Source organism: Ovis aries, chromosome 3, assembly GCF_016772045.2.
Source record: "Ovis aries strain OAR_USU_Benz2616 breed Rambouillet chromosome 3, ARS-UI_Ramb_v3.0, whole genome shotgun sequence".
Taxonomy (NCBI): domain Eukaryota; kingdom Metazoa; phylum Chordata; class Mammalia; order Artiodactyla; family Bovidae; genus Ovis; species Ovis aries.
Window position 1 is genome coordinate 149,157,840 of NC_056056.1, and position 22,450 is coordinate 149,180,289.

The 22,450-nt window shown below is 41.8% G+C and overlaps 1 protein-coding gene across 3 annotated transcripts in view; it reads left to right on the top strand.

Annotated features, from left to right (window-relative positions):
• The window catches only part of PTPRR (protein tyrosine phosphatase receptor type R), a 278,703-nt gene that overhangs the window by 241,891 nt on the left and 14,362 nt on the right, over positions 1 to 22,450 (top strand). For all 3 annotated transcript variants that reach the window (XM_004006456.6, XM_060412780.1, XM_042246912.1), the window contains 3 exons: positions 1,535 to 1,645; positions 2,966 to 3,123; positions 11,041 to 11,154. In XM_004006456.6, coding sequence (XP_004006505.2) covers positions 1,535 to 1,645; positions 2,966 to 3,123; positions 11,041 to 11,154 — 383 coding nt within the window. The remainder of the gene's footprint in view (positions 1 to 1,534; positions 1,646 to 2,965; positions 3,124 to 11,040; positions 11,155 to 22,450) is intronic.

Here is a 22,450-nt window from a genome sequence, read left to right on the forward strand (position 1 = left end):
GCAAAAAATAAATAATATGAATTTATATGTATGTTTGAAACTCATTTTGTAGTTTTTTAGATAATGTGATGATGTCATAAAAATAATATATTTGATGCATGATCTAAGGCATATTTAAGTAATGATCTAATCCCTTTAGATCAAAAACTTATCCCAATATAATAACAATAATAATAATATCAAGTTTTGAATGCTTTCTGTATGCCTGGCTTTGTCCTAAGTGCTTTGCATGTAGTAAATCTTGAGGAAACTGAGGCCAGAGAGAGTTTATGTTTCCCTGTTTATGGACTCACAGATAAATGGTAGCACCAAAATTTGGTCCCAGGCTCTTTAACTCCAAAGCTTGCACCTTATCCATCATATTATGTTTTCTTGCTTGCAATATAATTATTATTACTGCTATTAAACGCTTCAAAGAGGATCCTTTATAAAAATTAAAAAAAATAATTTTGCCATACATTTATTTCAACAGATCCCATAGGTGAAAAGGCAATTGGTCCTGGAAAATACAATACCATAGATATATTAACGGTCATTATATCTAAACATACAGGGGAGACTACATTCTGTGGCATCTAACACATTATAGATACTCTTACTAGAGACTTTAATTTGATGAAGCAGGAAATGTGTGAAAAAGTGAAAGTGTTAGTCACTCAGCTGTGTCCCAGTCACTGCGACCCCATGGACTGTAGCCCGCCAGGCTCCTCTGTCCATGGAATTCTCCAGGTAAGAATACTGGAGTGGGTAACCATTCCCTTCTTCAGGGGATCTTCTCAATCCAGAGATTGGACCCTTGTCTTCTGCACCGCAGGCAGGTTCTTTACCATCTGAGCCACTAGGGAAGCCCCAAGGAAATGTGACTTGCCTCAATCATAGGGGAGAACATTTTATTTTCACCTTGTTCATCGCATGATAAACTCTTAGTATTTGGATCTTAGTTTCCTAATTCTTAATTCAGTTCTGAATTAGCCCTTAATTTCTCTGTGGGTATTTGAGAAATTTTGCCTTAATTATTTTTTTGTATGGGATCAACAGCAATAGTGTTGTGTTTTTTTTTTTAAAAAAAAAAAAGGTATAATATATACTATATATACTATGGGCTTCCCAGGTGGCACTAGTGATAAACAAACAAACCTGCCAATGAAGGAGACAGAAGAAACGTGGGTTAAATCCCTGGGTCGGGAATATCCCCTGGAGGAGGAAATGGCAGCCCACTTCAGTATTCTTGTCTGGAAAATCCCATGGACAGAGGAGCCTGGTGGGTTACAAAGAGTTGGGCTGCATAGAGTTGAACACAAGTGAGCACCACATGTATATATATATATATATATATATATATATATATACTATAAAGTTTACCCATTTAAAATGTATAGTTCGGTGGTTTTAGCTCATTTACAGAATGTTTAAAATTGATACTTGATTTATTTTATTTAACTAAATAGAAACTTTTGAGATGCTTGAATGAAAAATGCTTCCAGGCCAGTGAAAACCGTTAATATTTGCTGTGTTCTTCTCTCCCCTCCTCCAGAAATGTGTGCTTTATTGGCCAGAAAAGAGAGGAATATATGGAAAAGTTGAGGTTCTGGTTATCAGCGTAAATGAATGCGATAACTATACTGTTCGAAACCTTGTCTTAAAGGTAAGAATATGGAGCTGTAGCTGTCTACAAAGTGGAAGGTGTTAGAGGATTGCATTTTTATTTTGAACTTTTTTTGTCCTAAGAACTGCAGATTCAATCTGAACAAGTTAAATAAAGTCAAGATCAAGAAGAAAGTATAATCACTCCCTTATGTATTTTGTTGTCAGCTACTATCACTCTGTGGAATAATTAATTTAAGTAGACATTAAAGAAATCCACTAAGTAGGGTGCTATGGTCTGCTAACTTGCAATATATATAACACCTCTGATTTAACCTTTTGAACGCCTTTAACTAAAGGACTAAAGGCTCATGCTGGAGATGTTACCGTGATTTCTTTTTTTAATGTCACTTTGTCTCAGCAGATTTAAGGAAGGCCTGGAAACTGTGAAAGGGAAAATCTGCGCTCGTGGGTGGTTGTGGGAGGCAAGAAAAGCCTGAAGTGTTGTTGAGATCTTCCGAAACTTGGAGTTACAGTCATTTATAGGGACTTTCCCAGACCAGATTATGTCATAGAAAATTTATCTTATTTAAATTTTGGACAGCAAATGCTGAGGGATGTTGCCATGGTATAGTTGGTCGTTTTTCTTCTAGAGAGCAAGCATCCCAAGGATTCTAGTTCTATCTAGAACCCCACTGCTGGGACAGAATCATCACAAAGAAGAAGAAAGTAGAGACAGAGCTGCACTGATGGGTTTTAACGGGAAATTCATGATAGGAAGGCACTTAGAGAAACCTGTTCTTCAACACGTATTCAACTAGTGCGTAGTCTACGCCAGGCCCCAACTTGGTTTTGAGATGATGTGCATGGACCCTCCTTTGTCACTCCTTTCCTACAGGGGTTCCTTACTGCTGTAAAAAACTGGTATTTAGGGTCAGTGTAGAATCATTAGAGCGACTGAGTATAAAATTAAGCATTCTTATACTGGTCAATGTATTTATAATAACCTGTCAGGAGCATTCAAAGACCAGGAAACACACTATATCTCAATTCTTTCTTGGCCATTTATTCATCTACCATTATGTTCATGATCACAAATTACAAACATATCTAGCATATATATGTTTTCTATATTAAATATATATCATATATATATTTCTCATTTAATTGAAGCAAGACTGTCAGATTTTGACATCAGCATATTTACAGTAAATTTTTCTCAGGTTGAAAGAATATTCTTCAAAAGTTTCCTAGATTTTATTGCCACCTAGAAGTGAGGAGCAAGCAAGATGGCTGTGATAGAAGGTGTTTGGTATTGTGGTTTGGATGCCTTTTAGTTCCACAAGTAAATGAAGCGCTTGGTGGCTATTTCTATTTTCAGCAAGGAAGTCACACCCAACGTGTGAAACATTACTGGTACACCTCATGGCCCGATCACAAGACTCCAGACAGTGCCCAGCCCCTTCTGCAGCTCATGCTGGATGTGGAAGAAGACAGACTTGCCTCTGCGGGCCGAGGGCCTGTGGTGGTCCACTGCAGGTAAGGGATGGGCTGTCCTTTCTGCCTCAGTAACGGTCTATTCTTTGTAAAGTCATACAGCAAGTGGCAGTTGGGTTTGACTTCCTGGTTCTGACTTTGCTGGTAAATTGAATAGATATTGAAACTAATTAGCCTCCCCCTTGATTCTTGACCACAGTGATACTTGTCAGAAATGAAGTGCCATTATTAGCATATTTTTAGCAGTCATACAGTGGAGAAAATTTCACTTATGAATCACTCAGGGAACAGGAGATCTTATTGATTCAGTCCTCGACCTTGAAATGTAGGTGGATTCATTTAGTCTCATTAGGCTCGTGTGTGCTAGGAAAGACATACGATTTTTTAATTATCAACAGCTTTTTTCTTGTTTTGAGATGCCCCTGAACTTTACTAGGATTGTATCTTGATAACACTTACTATTATTATGCCAAATTTGGTGAAAACCAGTCAACTGTTCTAAAAGTTACCTCATGAAAAACAGATAGAAATAAATTTATGAAATGTTAAATGGCAAGTGGTAATTCACCAAGAGGAAAACAAAATGCTGTTACCAGAATATGGGGTCCTGGAGGCTGGGCTGACAAGAGGCACCGATTTTAGTGGTTCCCTTGACTCGTGTCCAATTTAAAGTTCTTATCCTTTAACTTATACCTCTTCCCCTTGTTTTCCTGCTAATGTGCCCAAACCAAAGTACAAATTTTAAAGTTATTTATATAACTGGTTGCTTTTTCTCCATACTTTCTCAAAAAAATTTGCATGACTTTATTGATCCCCTTATGTCTTATAACATAGATTTTGGTGATGTTTTTAATAAACAAAGTATATTACTTTAAATTATTATTTTAGCCTTCTTTTGAATCTTTGTGGTTTAATTAAGAGTAAAATTTACTGTATGTCTATTTGCCCAATGTGTCATTATCTAGTTTCTAACTTTAGGCTTTATCCTAAACTTAACTTACTTTAGAGCTAGAACTGTCCCACACCCAAAATCGTAAAACAGTCAGGATATCTAAAATGAACTAACCATTTCCCCTCTAAACCCAGCTCCCCTTCTGATTGCTGTTTCTAAGAATGAGACCATCTTTTTTCCAGCCACTCAATATCAAATGTTGACAGTTATCTTTGGCCCTTTTCTCAATTCCAGCCTCAGTATCTAATCAGTCACCAGATTAGCTTTCCCTTCAAAGCTTCTCCCATAATCATCACTTCCTGCCCAACCACCCAAGTTCAGGCCCTTATGACCTCATCCATGTATTTTAGAAGAAGTCAGCTAATTGCACATACACACCCCACTTCCCCATGCTCCACCCCCACTACGGTCTATTCTGCACACTCCTCTTGGATGATGTGCCTAAAACCCTCTTTCATCACATGGAGCCTCTGCTCAAAGCTTCACACAGGCTTCCCATTGCCTAGAGCAAAATTTCTTAATCTTGGATTTGTGGATTACCTACATGGGCCAGTGAACTTGAAATGACTTGAACAGATTTGAGTACATTAAGTGAATTTTCTGGGGAGTGAAAACTCATTGTTTTCAACATATTCTCAAAAAACAAAACAAAACAAAACAAAAAAAAAGAGTACCATTCTTTTAGAGGATGAAGTCCAAAATCCTTAGTTCAGTTCAGTCGCTCAGTCGTGTCCGACTCTTTGCGACCACATGAATCGCAGCACGCCAGGCCTCCCTGTCCATCACCAACTCCCGGAGTTCACTCAGATTCACATCCATCGAGTCTGTGATGCCATCCAGCCATCTCATCCTCGGTCGTCCCCTTCTCCTCCTGCCCCCAATCCCTCCCAGAATCAGAGTCTTTTCCAATGAGTCAACTCTTTGCATGAGGTGGCCAAAGTACTGGAGCTTCAGCTTTACCATCATTCCTTCCAAAGAAATCCAAAGGCTCATCTCCTTCGGAATGGACTGGTTGGATCTCCTTGCAGTCCTAGGGACTCTCAAGAGTCTTCTCCAACACCACAGTTCAAAAGCATCAATTCTTCGGTGCTCAGCCTTCTTCACAGTCCAACTCTCACATCCATACATGACCGCTGGAAAAACCATAGCCTTGACTAGATGGACCTTAATCTGCAACATGATGTCTCTGCTTTTGAATATGCTATCTAGATAGGTCATAACTTTTCTTCTAAGAAGGAAGCGTCTTTTCATTTCATGGCTGCAGTCACCATCTGCAGTGATTTTGGGGCCCAAAAAAATAAAGTCTAACACTGTTTCCACTGTTTCCCCATCTGTTTCCCATGAAGTGATGGAACTAGATGCCATGATCTTCGTTTTCTGAATGTTGAGCTTTAAACCAACTTTTTCACTCTCCTCTTTCGCTTTCATCAAGAGACTCTTTATTAGTTCTTCTTCACTTTCTGCAATAAGGGTGGTGTCATCTGCTATCTGAGGTTATTGCTATTTCTCCCAGCAATCTTGATTTCAGCCTGTGCTTCTACCAGTCCAGCGTGTCTCATGATGTACTCTGCATATAAGTTAAATAAGCAGGGTGACAATATACAGCCTTGACGTGCTCCTTTACCTATTTGGAACCAATCTGTTGTTCCATGTCCAGTTCTAACTGTTGCTTCCTGACCTGCATATAGGTTTCTCAAGAGGTAGGTCAGGTGGTCTGGTATTCTCATCTCTTTCAGAGTTTTCCACGGTTTATTGTGATCCACACAGTCAAAGGCTTTGGCATAGTCAATAAAGCAGAAATATATGTTTTTTTGGAACTCTCTTGCTTTTTCCATGATCCAGTGGATGTTGGCAATTTGATCTCTGGTTCCTCCGCCTTTTCTAAAACCAGCTTGAACATCTGGAAGTTCACGGTTCACGTATTGCTGAAGCCTGGCTTGGAGAATTTTGAGCATTACTTTACTAGCATGTGAGATGAGTGCAATTGTGCGGTAGTTTGAGCATTCTTTGGCATTGCCTTTCTTTGGGATTGGAATGAAAACTGACCTTTTCCAGTCCTGTGGCCACTGCTGAGTTTTCCAGATTTGCTGGCATATTGAGTGCAGCACTTTCACAGCATCATCTCTCAGGATTTGAAACAGCTCAACTGGAATTCCATCACCTCCACTAGCTTTGTTCGTAGTGATGCTTTCTAAAGCCCACTTGACTTCACATTCCAGGATGTCTGGTTCTAGATGAGTGATCACACCATCGTGATTATCTGGGTCGTGAAGATCTTTTTTGTACCATTCTGTGTATTCTTGCCACCTCTTCTTAATATCTTCTGCTTCTGTTAGGTCCATACCATTTCTGTCCTTTATCGAGCCCATCTTTGCATGAAATGTTCCCTTGGTATCTCTAATTTTCTTGGAGAGATCTCTAGTCTTTCCCATTCTGTTGTTTTCCTCTATTTCTTTGCACTGATAGCTGAGGAAGGCTTTCTTATCTCTTCTTGCTATTCTTTGGAACTCTGCATTCAGATGCTTATATCTTTCCTTTTCTCCTTTGCTTTTTGCCTCTCTTCTTTTCACAGCTATTTGTAAGGCCTCCCCAGACAGCCAATTTGCTTTTTTGCATTTCTTTTCCATGGGGATGGTCTTGATCCCTGTCTCCTGTACAATGTCACAAACCTCATTCCATAGTTCATCAGGCACTCTATCTATCAGATCTAGGCCCTTAAATCTATTTCTCACTTCCACTGTATAATCATAAGGGATTTGATTTAGGTCATACCTGAATGGTCTAGCGGTTTTCCTTACTTTCTTCAATTTGAGTCTGAATTTGGTAATAAGGAGTTAATGATCTGAGCCACAGTCAGCTCTTGGTCTTGTTTTTGTTGACTGTATAGAGCTTTTCCATCTTTGGCTGCAAAGAATATGATCAATCTGATTTCGGTGTTGACCATCTGGTGATGTCCATGTGTAGAGTCTTCTCTTGTGTTGTTGGAAGAGGGTGTTTGCTATGACCAGTGCATTTTCTTGGCAAAACTCTATTAGTCTTTGCCCTGCTTCATTCTGCATTCCAAGGCCAAATTTACCTGTTACTCCAGGTGTTTCTTGACTTCCTACTTTTGCATTCTAGTCCCCTATAATGAAAAGCACATCTTTTTTGGGTGTTAGTTCTAAAAGGTCTTGTAGGTCTTCATAGAACCGTTCGACTTCAGCTTCTTCAGCGTTAGTGGTTGGCACATAGACTTGGATTACTGTGATACTGAATGGTTTGCCTTGGAAATGAACAGAGATCATTCTGTCATTTTGAGATTGCATCCAAGCACTGAATTTCGGACTCTTCCGTTGACCATGATGGCTACTCCATTTCTTCTGAGGGATTCCTGCCTGCAGTAGTAGATATAATGGTCATCTGAGTTAAATTCACCCATCCCAGTCCATTTTTAGGAGAAGGCAATGGCACCCCACTCCAGTACTCTTGCCTGGAAAATCCACTGGACGGAGGAGCCTGGTGGTCTGCAGTCCATGGGGTCGCTAAGAGTTGGACACGACTGAGTGACTTCACTTTCACTTTTCACTTTCATGCATTGGAGAAGGAAATGGCAACCCGCTCCTGTGTTCTTGCCTGGAGAATCCCAGGGACAGCGAAGCCTGGTGGTCTGCCGTCTGTGGGGTCGCACAGAGTCGGACACAACTGAAGTGACTTAGCAGCAGTCCATTTTAGTTCACTGATTCCTAGAATTTCAATGTTAACTCTTGCCATCTCTTGTTTGACCACTTCCAATTTGCCTTGATTCATGGACCTGACATTCCAGGTTCCCGTGCAATATTGCTCTTTACAGCATTGGACCTTGCTTCTATCACCAGTCACATCCACAGCTGGGTATTGTTTTTGCTCTGGCTCCATCCCTTCATTCTTTCTGGAGTTATCTCTCCACAGATCTCTAGTAGTGTGTTGGGCACCTACTGACATGAGGAGTTCCTCTTTCAGTATTCTATCATTTTGCCTTTTCATACTGTTCATGGGGTTCTCAAGGCAAGAATAGTGAAGTGGTTTGCCATTCCCTTCTCCAGTGGACCACATTCTGTCAGACCCCTCCACCATGACCCGCCCATCTTGGGTTGCCCCACGGGCATGGCTTGGTTTCATTGAGTTAGACAAGGCTGTGGTCCTAGTGTGATTAGATTGACTAGTTTTCTGTGAGTATGGTTTCAGTGTGTCTGCCCTCTGATGCCCTCTTGCAACACCTACCATCTTACTTGGATCTCTCTTACCTTGGGTATGGTGTATCTCTTCATGGCTGCTCCAGCAAAGTGCAGCCGCTGTTCCTTAGCTTGGACGAGGGGTATCTCCTCACCACCGCCCTTCCTGACCTTCAACGTGGGAAAGCTCCTCTAGGCCCTCCTGCGCCCGTGCAACCACTGCTCCTTGGAGAAGTTCTTAGCTTTCTATAATCCTTTATAGACCCCACTGTACCTTCCCAGCGTTCTTTCCCACTCTTCCTCTGCTGTAACTTTCTCTTTCTAGCCAAACTAGTCTACTCATTGTCACACATCTTATTTTCTGTTCTGCTGCAAATTTTTCCCTATATCAGTCTCACTTATGGAACATTCTCTCACATTGATGATAACCAAACTGCATGCCATTCACAAGGTACAATTCAAGTACTCTCTCTTTATTGATACAAACTCTCTAGACACTTACGCTAAAAAGGACGCGTTCCTCCTCTGATTTCCTCTGTACTCATATTCAGCAGGAAACAAGTGCCAAGTCCAAGAAATAAGCACTATTTGAGTGCTGCTGTTATTGTTGTTCAGTCGCTAAGTTGAGTCCAACTCTTGGTGACCCCATGGACTGTCGCCCACCAGGCTCCTCTGTAAAGAGATTTCCCAGGCAAGAACACTGGCATGAGTTGCCATTTCCTTCTCCAGGCCATCTCCCCAACCCAGGAATCAAACCCACATCTCCTGCATTGGCAGGAGGATTCTTTATCACTGAGTCATCAGGGAAGCCCATATTTGAGAGCTGAAAGGGGAGCTATATTCAAACTATGAGATATGAACAAAGTCTCTAAAAGTTGGAATACGCTGAACAGGATCTTGAAAGAAGGACCGATGTTCGTGATTTTAAAAGGTGGTAGGGTGGGCATTTCTGACTGGAGAAGTATCATTAACTCAAAAAGGTAGATTCAAAAAGAAAAGGTTGTTTTGCAAAGATTCAAATGAAAACAATGGCACAAAGTCAACAACAGAAAGACAAAAAGCTTGAAAGTCCGTCCAGTCATATTATGTAAGGCATGAATACCATGGAAGCGTGCTTAGACACCGTACTGTGACCATCTGCAGTTTTTGCTGGTGCTCGTGTATGTTCAGTCACGTCCAACTCACTGTGACCCTTTGGGGTATAGCCCACCAGACTCCACTGTCCATGGAATTTTCCAGGCAAGAATACTGGAGTGGATTGCCCTTTCCTGCTCCAGAGGGTCTTCCTGACCCAGGGGTTGAAACTGTGTCTCCTGCATCTCCTGCATTGGCAGGCGGATTCTTTACCACCAAGCCACCTGGGAAGCCCGTACAGTTTTTGAGTATTGAGTAATGTGATCAGGTTCCTATTTCAGAAAGATGAACCTAGCAACTGTGTATATCATGAATTAGCCCAGGAAGAGTCTTGAGACTCGGAAACCAAGATGAGATCATCGTTAATCATGAAGTAAGATTTCAAAAACGTGAGCACAGTTTATAGAAAGAAAAGCATAGTTCCCGAAAGCTCAGTGGAGGTGGAAAACATAAGAATTGGTAACAGACTGGATGTGGGAAGTGAGAGAGGGGGAGATGTTGAAGATGGCTCCAAGATTTCTAGGCTGGAAAACTTGTGGTTGCTTGGTAATGCCATTGAGGAAAAAGATAATTAATTCTGTTTTAGATACATTGAATTTAGAGACACTGAACTGCAGCAAGTGTAAAATAGCAACAGCAGAAGTGCCAGCTAGGAGGTGGAATGCTAATCTAGAGTTTAGGAGAAACTTGGGGAACTTAAGTGTAGATTTGGAAGAAATTTACATAAAGATGGTTAAAATTGCTGAAAGAGAGAAAGAGACAGACAGAGAAAGTTTGTAAAGTTGATAACTTGCCATCTAAAGAGATTCACGAGTAAACCTTCCATGACAGGTAATATTTCTGTTCAGCTATTACCTTGATAAAAAAAAAAAAAAAAAGACTTGGAAATATGTGCCTTTAGCCACATCCTCTCTCCTAACCTGAACTGAATCTTCAGCTGTTCACTAACATCTTTCACATCAGTATGTGTATGTGCTAGTCGCTCAGTCTTTTCCAACTCTTTGCGACCCCATGGACTATAGCTCACCAGCCTCCTCTGTGGAATTCGCCAGGCAAGAATACTGGTGTGGGTTGCCATTCTCTTCTCCAGGGGATCTTCCTGACCCAGGGATTGAACCCAGGTCTCCTGCATTGCAGGTGGATTCTTTACCATCTGAGGCACCAGGGAAGCCCCAGCCACATTATTATATCCAGGACCAAAGCCTCTACTCTCTTCCTCAAATCAGACCTCATTCCGGAACTCCCACTGCATCTCAATGACACTGCCATTCTTCCAGTCCTCCGGGCGAGTCACCTTTGACTTTTTGCTTTTCTCATTGTTCAGCTCCACACCTCCATGCTCACTTTTGTCATGTATGTAGGTCTTTCCCCTCCTTGCTACTGCCCATACCTTACTAAATTTCAGGCCCTAGTTCTTCTTTGTAGAACAGCTGGTACCTTTTTCACTATTCTTTCCACCCACCACCTCCCTCGATCCCATTCATCCTCCTTCTTAGACCTAAAAGGAAGAATGCTTTTGCAGCATTTAGCAGAGGGCCAGGTTTGTACACTCAGTACACGAGAGCTGCTGCTATTATCATAATTATTATTATTGATCCTAATGGTTGTTTTCAATGTTAAAGGAATATATTTTATCTCTTCTATTTTCCCTGCACCTTTTAATTCGCTGTCTGTTCTTTTCAGTGCAGGGATAGGCAGGACGGGGTGTTTCATCGCTACATCCATTGGCTGTCGACAGTTGAGAGAGGAAGGAGTTGTGGACGCGCTGAGCATCGTCTGCCAGCTTCGTGTGGACAGGTGAGTGTTGGCGGGATGCAACAAGAGACACTTCAGAGCAGCAGCAGCATCACAGCCTGATTTAATCACACTCCCAACTCTGTAAAGATTTGTGTAAAATGCTTAAGAATGTACATTATATCAAAAAGTCATCAAAGAAAGTGTTATTTGCACCACTGACCCTCAGGAACCCAAAATCAAGAGCTTGTGCTTAACCCTCCTTGACTTTATGCAGGTTGTTTATAGTGGTAGCTCTTCGACTTCCACCTCTATTCCTTCACAGGGACTTTGCATTTTCATTTGAATTCACTGAGTCCTTCACTTTAGGATCTTGCTCCTTTAGAATGAGGCATATGCCATACTACCAAGAGTCATCTTTTTTCTCCACTCACCCTTTTTTAATTGTGAAAAATGCGCATGACAAAATTTACCATCTTAACCATTTTTAATAGTACAGTTCAGAGTGTTAAGTATATTCGTATTGTTGTGCAACAAATCTCTAAACTCTTTTCATCTTGCAAAGCTCTGTACCCATTTTCTTGGCAACCACCATTCACCTTCTGACTCTTTGAATCTGACTACTCATGAGGGGCCTCATATAAGTGGAATCATGCGGTATTTGTGCGTTTGTTACTGGCTTATTTCACTTAGCATGGTATCTCCAAGATTCATCCATATTGTAGCATGTGTCATAATCGCCTTCCTTTTTAAGGCTGAATAATATTCCGTTGTATGTATATACCCTATTTTCTTTATCCAGCTATCTGTTCATGGGCTCTTAAGTTGCTGCCACCTTTTGGCTGCGGTGAATAATGCTGCAAGTATACAAATAGCAAGTATACAAAAAAAATACAAATAGATTCTTTAGGGTACATACTCAGAAGTGAGAAGGCTAGAGCATACGGTAATATTTTTAATTTTTCAAGGAATGCCACGCTGGTTTCCACAGAAGCTGTACCATTTACATTCCCATCAACAGTATACAGGGATTCCAACTTGTTTGTTGTTTCGTAGTAGTAGTCATCCTAATGGGTGTGTGGTGAGAGAGTCGTTTTCAGGTACAGATGGTTTGATAACCTTTGTGATGGTCTCTGTTTATGCACTGAAAACAGAACAAACAAGCGATTTCTTTTCTTGCTCGCTCCAAAACTAAACCTGGGGAAATCAACAGCTGAGTGAAGGGCGGGCGAGTGACAGAGAAAGTGGGCAGATGCTCCCTCACAACAGGCACGGAGGAAGGTGCTTGCAAGCACGTGAGCAGAGGACCTGCCTGCTCTGGAGTCCACTGGGCTGTTGTGGGAGAAGAGCTGTCTCGAGAGCTCGGCTGTGGGTTCTCTTCATTCATATGGCAAGTGCGTATCAACCGCCTTCTAACTGCAAGGCCTTGTTTTGGATGCTGCAAGTACTGAAACAACGTGAGTGAGGCTCTGCTCTCCTAGAGTTTACATGCTAACAGTGAGAGAGAAGAGATACTAAACAGCAAGGAAATAAACCAGATAATTTCAGACAGATAAATGCTGTGAGGTAATAAAACACGAGAGTCACAGAAGCTGAGCCTCCTAGAATTTAGCCCTATGACCTAGAGTTTCCTAAAAGTGAGACCACAAAAGTCACATTTTAAGAGGCACACAATAAATATTTATTGAGCTGCTACTGTGTACTAGGTCCTGCAATTTCCATACAGACAAAAGAATTATCCTGAAAATTCAATGAGAAAATAGATATAAAGGCACATAGGAAGCCTTCCAATAAATGTTCACTTTGTTACTGTCATCTCCATTATTACTAAAATCGTCAATAAAGCCTCTCTGAAAATGCACTGGTCATAGCAAACACCCTCTTGCAACAACACAAGAGAAGACTCTACACATGGACATCACCAGATGGTCAACACCGAAATCAGATTGATCATATTCTTTGCAGCCAAAGATGGAAAAGCTCTATACAGTCAACAAAAACAAGACCAGGAGCTGACTGTGGCTCAGATCATTAACTCCTTATTACCAAATTCAGACTCAAATTGAAGAAAGTAAGGAAAACCGCTAGACCATTCAGGTATGACCTAAATCAAATCCCTTATGATTATACAGTGGAAGTGAGAAATAGATTTAAGGGCCTAGATCTGATAGATGGAGTGCCTGATGAACTATGGAATGAGGTTTGTGACATTGTACAGGAGACAGGGATCAAGACCATCCCCATGGAAAAGAAATGCAAAAAAGCAAAATGGCTGTCTGGGGAGGCCTTACAAATAGCTGTGAAAAGAAGAGAGGCGAAAAGCAAAGGAGAAAAGGAAAGATATAAGCATCTGAATGCAGAGTTCCAAAGAATAGCAAGAAGAGATAAGAAGGCCTTCCTCAGCTATCAATGCAAAGAAATAGACGAAAGCAACAGAATGGGAAAGACTAGAGATCTCTTCAAGAAAATTAGAGATACCAAGGGAACATTTCATGCAAAGATGGGCTCGATAAAGGACAGAAATGGTATGGACCTAACAGAAGCAGAAGATATTAAGAAGAGGTGGCAAGAATACATGGAAGAACCGTACAAAAAAGATCTTCACGACCCAGATAATCATGATGATGTGATCACTCATCTAGAGCCAGACATCCTGGAATGTGAAGTCAAGTGGGCTTTAGAAAGCATCACTATGAACAAAGCTAGTGGAGGTGATGGAATTCCAGTTGAGCTGTTTCATATCCTGAAAAATGATGCTGTGAAAGTGCTGCACTCAATATGCCAGCAAATCTGGAAAACTCAGCAGTGGCCACAGGACTGGAAAAGGTCAGTTTTCATTCCAATCCCAAAGAAAGGCAATGCCAAAGAATGCTCAAACTACGGCACAATTGCACTCATCTCACATGCTAGTAAAGTAATGCTCAAAATTCTCCAAGCCAGGCTTCAGCAATACGTGAACCGTGAACTCCCTGATGTTCAAGCTGGTTTTAGAAAAGGCGGAGGAACCAGAGATCAAATTGCCAACATCCACTGGATCATGGAAAAAGCAAGAGAGTTGCAGAAAAACATATATTTCTGCTTTATTGACTATGCCAAAGCCTTTGACTGTGTGGATCACAATAAACTGTGGAAAATTCTGAAAGAGATGGGAATACCAGACCACCTAATCTGCCTCTTGAGAACTCTGTATGCAGGTCAGGAAGCAACAGTTAGAGCTGGACATGGAACAACAAACTGGTTCCAAATAGAAAAAGGAGTACGTCAAGGCTGTATATTGTCACCCTGCTTATTTAACTTATATGCAGAGTACATCATGAGATACACTGGACTGGAAGAAACACAAGCTGGAATCAAGATTGCCGGGAGAAATATCAATAACCTCAGATATGCAGATGACACCACCCTTATGGCAGAAAGTGAAGAGGAGCTAAAAAGCCTTTTGATGAAAGTGAAAGAAGAGACCGAAAAAGTTGGCTTAAAGCTCAACATTCAGAAAACGAAGATCATGGCATCTGGTCCCATCACTTCATGGCAAATAGATGGGGAAACAGTGGAAACAGTGTCAGACTTTATTTTGGGGGGCTCCAAAATCACTGCAGATGGTGACTGCAGCCATGAAATTAAAAGACGCTTACTCCTTGGAAGAAAAGTTATGACCAACCTAGACAGTATATTCAAAAGCAGAGACATTACTTTGCCGACTAAGGTCCGTCTAATCAAGGCTATGGTTTTTCCAGTAGTCATGTATGGATGTGAGAGTTGGACTGTGAAGAAGGCTGAGCACCGAAGAATTGATGCTTTTGAACTGTGGTGTTGGAGAAGACTCTTGAGAGTCCCTTGAACTGCAAGGAGATCCAACCAGTCCATTCTGAAGGAGATCAACCCTGGGATTTCTTTGGAAGGAATGATGCTAAAGCTGTAGCTCCAGTACTTTGGCCACCTCATGAGAAGAGTTGACTCATTGGAAAAGATTCTGATGCTGGGAGGGATTGGGGGCAGGAGGAAAAGGGGACGACCGAGGATGACATGGCTGGATGGCATCACAGACTCGATGGACGTGAGTCTGAGTGAACTCCGGGAGATGGTGATGGACAGGGAGGCCTGGCGTGCTGCGATTCATGGGGTCGCAAAGAGTCGTACACAACTGAGCGATTAAACTGAACTGAACTGAACTGATCTCTAAAAATTAAACACTCAAATTCCCTTTTGGGATGAGGTTTTCCCTCCTCATTGCTATCCTTCTTTCTTTCCTTTTAAATAATCATTTCTCCATCTTTGTAAGTGTATCTTCCCTCTATTTTTCTCTTAACTCTGACTGGCTTGTTAGAGGCTGTTACCTATGGTGATTTCAATTACGGACTCTGTAAACAGACTGCCTGGTTTTGCATCCTGGCTCCCACCATTGCCTGGTTGTGTGCCCTTGGGCAAGTTACAGGACTTCTCCTTGCCTTGATTTTCTCATCTGGAAAATGGAAGTAATAATAATATCTAATTCTTATGTTTTTATAAGGATTAAAAGGTAATCTGTAAAGTGGCTGGCACATAAGCATGTAACCAAGGTTAGCCACAGTTATTATCAATAGATACAGCAAGAACCTGGGCATGCATCTGTAAAATGGGAATAATAATATATACCTCACAGGGTTACGGTAAGAGTAAGATGAGATTACATCTGTGATGTACTGATGTTTCTTTTTTGAATTCTTACTGAATTTGTTATAATATTGTTTCTGTTATTTACGTTCTGGTTTTTTGGCTGTGAGGCATGTGGGATCTTAACTCCCTGACCAGGGACTGAACCCACATACTCTGCATTGGAAGTCTTAACCAGTAGACCACCAGGGAAGTCCCCTAGTCAGGTTTCTTACCCTCTCTCTACCCTCTTCCCCACTTCTGCCTTTCCATGTATGCTAAGTTGCTTCAGTCGTGTCATTCAGTCAAAGAGTCAGGACTCTTTGTGACCTCATGGACTGTAGCCCGCCAGGCTCCTCTGTCCATGGGGTTCAGGCAAGAATACTGGATTGAGTTGCCATACCCTCCTCCAGGAGATCTTTCCAACGGAGAGATAGAACCCGAGTCTCTCCTGTCTCCTGCATTACAAGGCAGGTTCTTTACCACTAGCACCACCTGGAAAGCCTCACATGTAACAGCTTCCAAAAATGTTTTTGTGCGTGAGATCAGCTCCAATTCTCTGTCCCCTCCTCTTATATTTACTGTCTCAGTTTCCTGAAAGCGCCTTGGTTCTATCCACTACTATGCATCCCAACTGGAATAGGATTCATTTGCTTCACTTCAGACTCTGGGACCTACCTTCACCAAGAAGAGAGACCCTACATTAGAGAGTGAGGGACAGCACCCACTCAGCCTGGAGCTGCTCCTGGAGTGACTTTAATCTCTTCTGCTTTGTGCTTCTGTAAACAAGGCTCCTTCATGGGATCCACAGATCCCTAGGGACTCCAGTTCACATCCGTGCACTTGATCTGACACTATTTGAAACACCTTGAATAAAGGGAGCTTGGTTTGTTGATTGTTTAGGCTCTTGTGCCCCTTAGATCTTGTCTATTCACCCACCCCTATATCCCTCCTCCCCTACCTGCTTCTGTAGCCTGACATCCACCTTGGTTTCTACTTCCCAGTCACTTTACTCTGTCAAGTCTACCAAATTGTCCTCTAACTTTGAAGAAAATCATAAATACATTTTTTAAACCATATCACAAGGCCTCCTCTCATCGACTCCTTCCTTCCTAAAGCAAATAGGCAGAAAGTTTAGCCTTGGCCTCCCATGAATACCAAGGTCTTCCCACAAGGCTTGTCATTTTGTTCCAGGTAGGAGTTTCAAAACATTCCACTTCTCTGCTGATCTAAACTATATAGGTTCCCTACCCCCTGGATTTGAAATACTGCCAATACATGTCTCGAAATCATACTAACTGATTTATTCATCAAGATCCCTCCTACATAAATCCTAAGCAGCTGCTTCTGTTGTTTATGAAGCAGATCATCTCCTTGAAATTTTCCTTGGAAAGTCTTTTCTTTGCCTTCCTTCCTTCATAGGATTAACATTAGTTGGTTCAGTTGCTCAGTCATGTCCAACTCTTTGCAACCCCATGAACATCAGGATTCCCTGTCCATCACCAACTCCCAGAGCTTGCTCAAACTCATGCCCATTGAGTCAGCAATGCCATCCAACCATCTCATCCTCTGTCGTTCCCTTTGCTTCCTGCATTCCATCTTTCCTAACATCAGGGTCTTTTCCAATGAGTCAATTCTTCACATCAGGTGGCCATAGTATTTGAGTTTGAGCTTCAGCATCAGTCTTTCCAATGAATATTCAGGACTGGTTTCCTTCAGGATTGACTGGTTGGATCTCCTTGTAGTCCAAGGGACTCTCAAGAGTCTTCTCCAAAACCACAGTACAAAAGCATCAATTCTTTGTCACTCAGCTTTGTTTACAGTCCAACTCTCACATCCATACATGACTACTGGGAAAACCATAACTTTGACTAGATGGACCCTTGTTGGAAAAGTAATGTCTCTGCTTTTTAATATGCTGTCTAGGTTTTCAAAGCTTTTCTTCCAAGGAGTAAACATCTTTTAATTTCATGGCTGCAGTCACCATCTGCATTGATTTTGGAGCCCAAGAAAATGAAGTCTGTCACTGTTTCCATTGTTTTCCCATCTACTTGCCATGAAGTGATGGGACTAGATGTCATGATCTTACTTTTTTTAATGTTGAGTTTTAAGCCAGTTTTTTCACTCTCCTCTTTCACTTTCATCAAGAGGCTCTTTAGTTCCTCTTCACTTTCTGCCATAAGGGTGGTGTCATCTCCATATCTGAAGTTATTGAAATTTCTCCCAGCAATCTTGATTCCAGCTTGTGCTTCATCCAGCCCAGCATTTCCCATTATGTAGTCTACATATAAGTTAAATAAGCAGGGTGAAAATATACAGCTTTGACAATATACTTCCTTTCCCAATTTGGAACCAGTCTGTTGTTCCATGTTTGGTTCTAACTGTTGCTTCTTGACCTACATGCAGATTTCTCAACAGGCAGATAAGGTAGTCTGCTATTCCCGTCTCTTGAATTTTCCACAGTTTGTTTGATCTGCAGAAGTAGATGATTTTCTGGAATTTTCTTGCTTTTTCTATGATTCAGTGGATGTTGGCAATTTGATCTCTGGTTCCTCTATCTTTTCTAAATCCAGCTTGAACATCTGGAAGTTCACAGTTGATGTACTATTGAAGCCTGGCTTAGAAAATTTTGAGCATTACTTTGCTAGCATGTGAGATGAGTGCAATTGTGTGGTAGTTTGAACATTCTTTGGATTAATATAGGTTTTCTTGTTTTTTCCTTCTCTTGTGAACTTCCTTTTTTCAGTCGCTCCGCCGTGTCCGGGTCTTTGCAACCCCATGGACCAGCACACCAGGCTTCCCTGTCCTTCACTGTCTCCTGGAACTTGCTCAAACTCATGTCAGTTGAGTCAGTGATGCCATCCAACCATCTCATCCTCTGTCGTTCACTTCTCCTACTGCCTTCAGTCTTTTCCTGGCATCAAGGTCTTTTCAAATGAGTCAGTTCTTCATAGCAGGTAGCCAAAGTATTGGAGCTTCAGTCTCAGCATCAGTCCTTTCAATGAATATTCAGGACTGGTCTCCTTTAGGATGGACTGGTGGGATCTCCTTACAGTTCAAAGGACTCTCAAGAGTCTCCTCCAACAGCACAGCTCAAAAGCATCAGTTCTTCAGTGCTCAGCCTTCTTTATGGTCCAACTGTCACATCCATACATGACTACTGGAAAAAAAACCATAGCTTTGACTGGATGGACCTTTGTTGGCAAATTAGTGTCTCTGTTTTTTAATATGCTGTCTATGTTTGTCATAGCTTTTTTTCCAAGGAGCAAGCATCTTTTAATATCATGGCTGCAGTCATCATCTGCAGTAATTTTGGAGCCCAAGAAAATGAAGTCTGTCACTGTTTCCATTTTTTTCCCATCTATTTACCATGAAGTGATGGGACCAGATGTCATGATCTTACTTTTTTGAATGTTGAGTTTTAAGCCAGCTTTTTCACTCTCCTTTCACTTTCATCAGGGCTTCCCTGGTGGCTCAGACAGTAAACTGTCTGCCTACAATGCGGGAGACCAGAGTTCAGTCCCTGAGTCGGGAGGATCCTCTGGAGAAGGAAATGGCACCCCACTCCAGTATTCTTGCCTGGAAAATCCCATGGACAGAGGATTCTGGTAGGCTACAGTCCAAGGGGTCGCAAAGAGTCAGACATGACTGAGTGACTTCACTTTCACTTTCATCAAGAGGCTCTTTAGTTCCTCTTCACTTTCTGTCGTAAGGGTGGTGTCATCTGCATATCTAAGGTTATTGACATTTCTCCCAGCAATCTTGATTCCAGCTTGTGCTTTATCCAGCCCAGCATTTCACATGATGTATCTGCATATAAGTTAAATAAGCAGGGTGACAATACTCCCTTGACATACTCCTTTCCCAATTTGGAACCAGTCTGTTGTTCCATGTCCAGTTCTAACTGTTGCTTCTTAACCTGCATACAGGTTTCTCAGGAGGCAGGTAAGGTAGTCAGATATTCCTATCTCTTGAAGAATTTTTTACAGTTTGTTGTGATCCACACAATCAAAGGCTTTAGTTAAGTCAATGAAGCAGAAGTGGATGTTTTCTGGAATTCTTTTGCTTTTTCTATGTTCAAATGGGTGTTGGCAATTTGATCTCTGGTTCTCTGCATTTTCTAAATCCAGCTTGAACATCTGGAAGTTCTCGGATTCACATACTGTTGAAGCCTAGCTTGGAGAATTTTGAGCATTACTTTGCTAGCATGTGAAATGAATACAATTTGCACTTTCTTAGCTGTTATAAAAAGCAAAACAGAAAACCTCACTCCTTTCTTTGACCCCATCCAACTTCTTCCAATACTTCTTGTGTCTTGCTTCATTATTTCATCCATTTATTGTCATATTTCATTTTCAAAATTCCTGATTTATAGGTGACTGCTGCTGTTGACCATGTTTTAACTTATGTCAGTAAATGGAAAACTGGCTTTAGAAAATCTGAATGTCTGCCCTCCTGCTTTTGCAGCTTATTGTTCTTCATCAGTTCTTCAAACCTGTCTGCAATCCTGGTCTCTGTGGTCATCCTTACCTTCAGTTTGGGGTGTGTCTTCAGACATTCCCAAATGTGCTATTAATTACAGAGATTTATTTAAGCATGACCATTCCACCATAGTCATCAAAGCATATCTCATTTAACTCCAGAAATGAACACAAAAGTCAGAAAACAGATATTCTTTAGCCTCATTTTTTAAAAATAAGTCTGATAAAATTTAGCTAAGAAAATTGGCAACGTAGACCTCTTTGGCATCTGGGACTTCTGATTTCTAACTCAAGGTATGACTCTTGATTAAAAGTAAATAAGTTTTTGGAATATGTTTATTGCAAAATTGCTAGACAAAAACATAGCTCTTTGAAAATTCTTTGTCAATGAAAAATGCAGTGACACCACAATTTTTAAAACAGTGGTTAACATGAAGGACAGCTGTTTCATGAATAGAGTGATATTGTCAGCAGTTGTCTTAAGAATATAATTTCAGGAACATAGCGATGTTGCCTCGTTCCAAAATATCTATCTATAGAGGGTGCCTAAAATATCTCTGCGCGGCAAATGTCTAAAACACTACTATTAGAGAGCCAATCTTTTTGTTTAAAGAGCTATTCTTTTAAAGTTTCTTGAGCCTAGAGTTGAGAGGTGAGAAGTGTGCATGTGTTAGTCACTCAGCCATGTTCCACTCTCTGAGACCCCATGGACTATAGCCCGCCAGCCTCCTCTGTCCATGGGATTCTCCAGACAAGAATACTGAAGTGAGTAGCCATTCCCTTCTCCAAGGGATAATCCCAGTTCAAGGATTGAACCCGTGTCTCTTGCATTGCAAGCAGATTCTTTACCTTCTGAGCCACCAGGGAAACCCCTATATCTTCCTGGCTGCTGCTAAGTCACTTCAGTCATGTCCGACTCTGTGCGACCCCATAGACAGCAGCCCACCAGGCTCCCTCGTCCCTGGGATTCTCCAGGCAAGAACACTGGAGTAGGTTGCCATTAACACATTAAACAGGGTGACCTAGCCTTTTCCAGCTTAGGGTATGTTAGCTAGAGAGTGTAAGTCCACACATCAGGAAGGCATTCAGAACAGAGGTTTTGATGAAGGGAATTGAAGAGAGGGCCCCAGAAGAGGTTCTGCCATTGAGACTGCCAGACAGCTCTGTGCACTACGAAGGTGAGAGGCAGAAGACACCTCTCGCAAGAGCAGCTACCTGATTTGCAGGGACCAGTAAAAATGAAAATGTGGAGCCGTATTTGAAAACATGATTAACTCTTTCAAGATGGTGACAGCAGAGCATGAAACCAATACAGGGTCTTCCTCAGAACAGGGAGAGAGGCTGATGTGACTGAGCGTGTCAAACCGATGGAGTCGTCCCTGTCAAGGGCTATTTCAGGGTGGGTGTTTGTAAGTGGTGTGAATTCTGTGTGCTGTGGAACATTCACCCAAGATCTCTGCTCCGAGCAGTCCCCCTGAATCACACATGCGTTCATGTATTTGACAAAGGTTTACTGAACATTACTGCTGAACATGCATCAGGTGCCTGGGGAGCATGCATGCATGCTGAGTCGCCTCAGTCGTGTCCAACTCTTTGTGACCCTGTGGACTATAGCCTGCCAGGCTCCACTTGCCTGTCCATGGGATTCTCCCAGCAAAAATACCAGAGCGGGTTGCCGTTTCCTTCTCCGGGGGATCTTCCCCACCCAGGGATCAAATCTGTATCTCTTACATCTCCTGAATTGGCAGGTGGATTTTTTACCACTAGCACCACCTGGGAAGCCCCCACTTTGGGTAAAGCAAGATGGATTGCTTAACAGATTTTTCCAGACTATGTATCTCAGGGCCTCTCTTTTTTTAGGTAAAGGTTTTAAAAAGCTCTGTATTTTATTTTTGGCCGCACTTGGTCTTCACTGCTGCTCCAGGACTCTCTCTAGTTGTGGTGCTTGGGCTTCTCATTGTGGCGACTTCTCTTCTTGCAGAGCATAGGCGTGAGGTGTGCAGGCTTCAGCAGCTGCAGCATACAGGCTCAGGAGTTGTGGTGCACAGGTTTCATTGCCCTGAGCCACATGGAATGTTTCTGGACCAGGGATCGAACCATGTCCCCTGTATTGGCAGGCGGATTCTTAACCACTGGACCACCAGGGAAGTCCCTCAGGTCACATTTTAATGATTAGTTAAACTCTGAGAACCTGCTACATGTCAGATTAGCTACAGTACAGATTAGCCTATACTCAGGCAATAAAT